Source organism: Dendrobates tinctorius, unplaced genomic scaffold, assembly GCF_039654945.1.
Source record: "Dendrobates tinctorius isolate UK_male_01 unplaced genomic scaffold, ASM3965494v1 ptg000322l, whole genome shotgun sequence".
Classification (NCBI taxonomy): domain Eukaryota; kingdom Metazoa; phylum Chordata; class Amphibia; order Anura; family Dendrobatidae; genus Dendrobates; species Dendrobates tinctorius.
The window spans coordinates 2,829,506-2,832,631 of NW_027361989.1; the positions used below are offsets into that span (position 1 = coordinate 2,829,506).

The 3,126-nt window shown below is 53.0% G+C and overlaps 1 protein-coding gene across 1 annotated transcript; it reads right to left on the reverse strand.

The window, feature by feature from the left end:
* On the reverse strand, positions 1-860 carry LOC141074028 (gastrula zinc finger protein XlCGF66.1-like). Its single transcript, XM_073561543.1, has 4 exons — positions 691-860; positions 382-561; positions 183-307; positions 1-99 (listed from the first exon to the last, which is right to left on the reverse strand). Exons 1-4 carry the CDS (start codon positions 766-768, stop codon positions 87-89), a joined length of 396 nt encoding a protein of 131 aa, XP_073417644.1. The 5' UTR covers positions 769-860; the 3' UTR covers positions 1-86.
* Positions 861-3,126: the final 2,266 nt, after the last annotated feature.

The following is a 3,126-nucleotide window of genomic DNA, read 5'->3' on the forward strand; positions in this document are numbered from 1 at the left end:
CCTGATGATCCTGAGGAGCACTGGGATCTTCTTGGTTACAGTCCTGTGGAAGAAGAGGACGGGGACATCTCTCTGGTGTTGTCCTCTTACTGGATAGATCTGGAGGAAACACATACAGGGACTGAATTCATTCTCTACATGCAGATAATTATAGGCCGTGTGTATTTAGTCCTGTCTATTACCTGGAGATGTGATGGGGCTGGGGAACCTCCATTATGACGTTCTTGTACAGATCTCTGTGTCCTTCTAAATACTCCCACTCCTCCATGGAGAAATAGACGGCGACATCCTGACACCTTATAGGAACCTGACACATACAATGATACCGTCATCCCCCCGATCCCTTCATAGTGTTACTGTATAATGTCCCAGCAGTGTCACCTCTCCAGTCAGCAGCTCAGTCATCTTGTAGGTGAGTTCTACGATCTTCTGGTCATTGATGTCCTCATGGATCAGGGGGTGAGGTGGAGGCCCCGTGATTGGGCTCAGGGGTCTTCCCCATCCCTCAGACACAGGGTCCTGACAGCGATCACTAGAGGTCTTCTTCACCACTGTGTAATCCTGGTTATGGAGAGACACATTAATAAATCTCACTACAGACATTTCCAGAGTCCTCACCTCTCCAGTTCTGTCCATCTGTTATTCCCATAGATAAGAATGATGTAATGTGACGTCATCAGAATCTCTCACCTCTCCAGTGAGACGGAAGAGGATCTCTAGGGTGAGGTGTAACATCCTGTCCGCCATCTTGTCTCTGTCCATATCCATCCTTGATGGGTAAATCAGGAAAATTCTCTTCTGTAGAAGATCTTCACTGAGAGGATCCGATATTGTAGAGACCTGAACGAGAAGAAGATGATCCGATGTAACATCATAAGAATCCTGTGTAATAATACAATTACTGGGGATAATAAGGGAAACATATGAGGAGATTTATTATCTTACAGGGTTTAGTTTTCTCCCCTGACATCTACTAATAAAACCTATATATTTAGGCCACAGACAACAAGCAGTTTCCTCCTCGGAGTCGGCAGCTGAACACGTTCCTCATAGACTCATCAACGTCACCATCAATTCCCATCAGAGTGAAGGAACATCGCTCCTCTATTCAGCTCTATGGATCCAGGATGAAATCCACTGCGGCCCCTGCAAGAAAAGAGCGAAGTCTGGTGAGACCCCCGAGGCCGGAGATTTCTACAGCTGCTCTGTGTGCACAGGACCTGTGATGAGGTCACAGGAGGGGAGGAGTCAGGAGTCACATGATCAGGGGCCTCAGTGTGTGCAGGACTCTGCTGTGCTGGCTGTCATGGTGCTGGATGAGGGGAAGTTTCTGTGTGGGGTCAGGAGGGGTTTACAGGGTGGATGTAGCAGAGCCGTGTGTGTACGCGGTGTACTGAGCGGAGCCGTGTGTGTACAAGGTGTACGGAGCGGAGCCGTGTGTGTACGAGGTGTACGGAGCAGAGCCGTGTGTGTACGAGGTGTACGGAGCAGAGCCGTGTGTGTACGAGGTGTACGGAGCGGAACCGTGTGTACGAGGTGTACGGAGCGGAGCCGTGTGTGTACGAGGTGTACGGAGCGGAGCCATGTGTGTACGAGGTGTACGGAGCGGAGCCGTGTGTGTACGAGGTGTACGGAGCGGAGCCATGTGTGTACGAGGTGTACGGAGCGGAGCCGTGTGTGTACGAGGTGTACGGAGCGGAGCCGTGTGTGTACGAGGTGTACGGAGCGGAGCCGTGTGTGTACGAGGTGTACGGAGCGGAGCCGTGTGTGTACAAGGTGTACGGAGCGGAGCCCTGTGTGTACGAGGTGTACGGAGCGAAGCCGCGTGTGTACGAGGTGTACGGAGCGGAGCCGTGTGTGTACAAGGTGTACGGAGCGGAGCCCTGTGTGTACGAGGTGTACGGAGCGAAGCCGCGTGTGTACGAGGTGTACGGAGCGGAGCCGTGTGTGTACAAGGTGTACGGAGCGGAGCCGTGTGTGTACGAGGTGTACGGAGCGGAGCCGTGTATGTACGAGGTGTACGGAGCAGAGCCGCGTGTGTACGAGGTGTACGGAGCGGAGCCGTGTGTGTACAAGGTGTACGGAGCGGAGCCCTGTGTGTACGAGGTGTACGGAGCGAAGCCGCGTGTGTACGAGGTGTACGGAGCGGAGCCGTGTGTGTACAAGGTGTACGGAGCGGAGCCCTGTGTGTACGAGGTGTACGGAGCGAAGCCACGTGTGTACGAGGTGTACGGAGCAAAGCCGTGCTTGTGTGGACCCCTCTGTGTACTCTGTATACCCCCATCTTCAGTCACAGACCCCTCTGTGTATGTTGTATACACCCGAATACCCCCATCTTCGGTCGCAGACGCCTCTTTGTACGCTGTATACACCCGTATACCCCCAGGTTCGGTCGCAGACGCCTCTGTGTACACTGTATACACCCGTATAGCCCAAGCTTCAGTCACAGACCCTGCGTCTCACACTGTATACACCTGTATACCCCCAGCTTCAGTCTCAGAACCCTGTGTGTATGCTGTATACACCCGTATACCCCCAGCTTCGGTCACAGATCCCTCTCTTTACACTGTATACACCCGTATACCTCCAGCTTCGGTCGCAGACCCCTGTGTGTACGCTGTATACACTCGTATACCCCCAGCTTCGGTCACAGACCCCTGTGTGTACGCTGTATACACCCATATACCCCCAGCTTCAGTCGCAGACCCCTGTGTATACTGTATACCCCCAGCTTCAGTCTCAGAACACTGTGTATGCTGTATACACCCGTATACCCCCAGCTTCGGTCACAGACCCCTCTCTGTATGCTGTATACACCTGTATATCCCCAGCTTCGGTAACAGACCCCTCTGTGTACGCTGTATACACCGTATACCCCCAGATTCGGTCACAGCCCCCTGTGTTCACTGTATACACCCGTATATGCCCAGTTTTGGTCACAGACACCTGTGTATGCTGTATACACCCGTATACCCCCAGCTTCGGTCACAGACCCCTCTCTGTATGCTGTATACACCTGTATATCCCCAGCTTCGGTAACAGACCCCTCTGTGTACGCTGTATACACCGTATACCCCCAGATTCGGTCACAGCCCCCTGTGTTCACTGTATACACCCGTATATGCC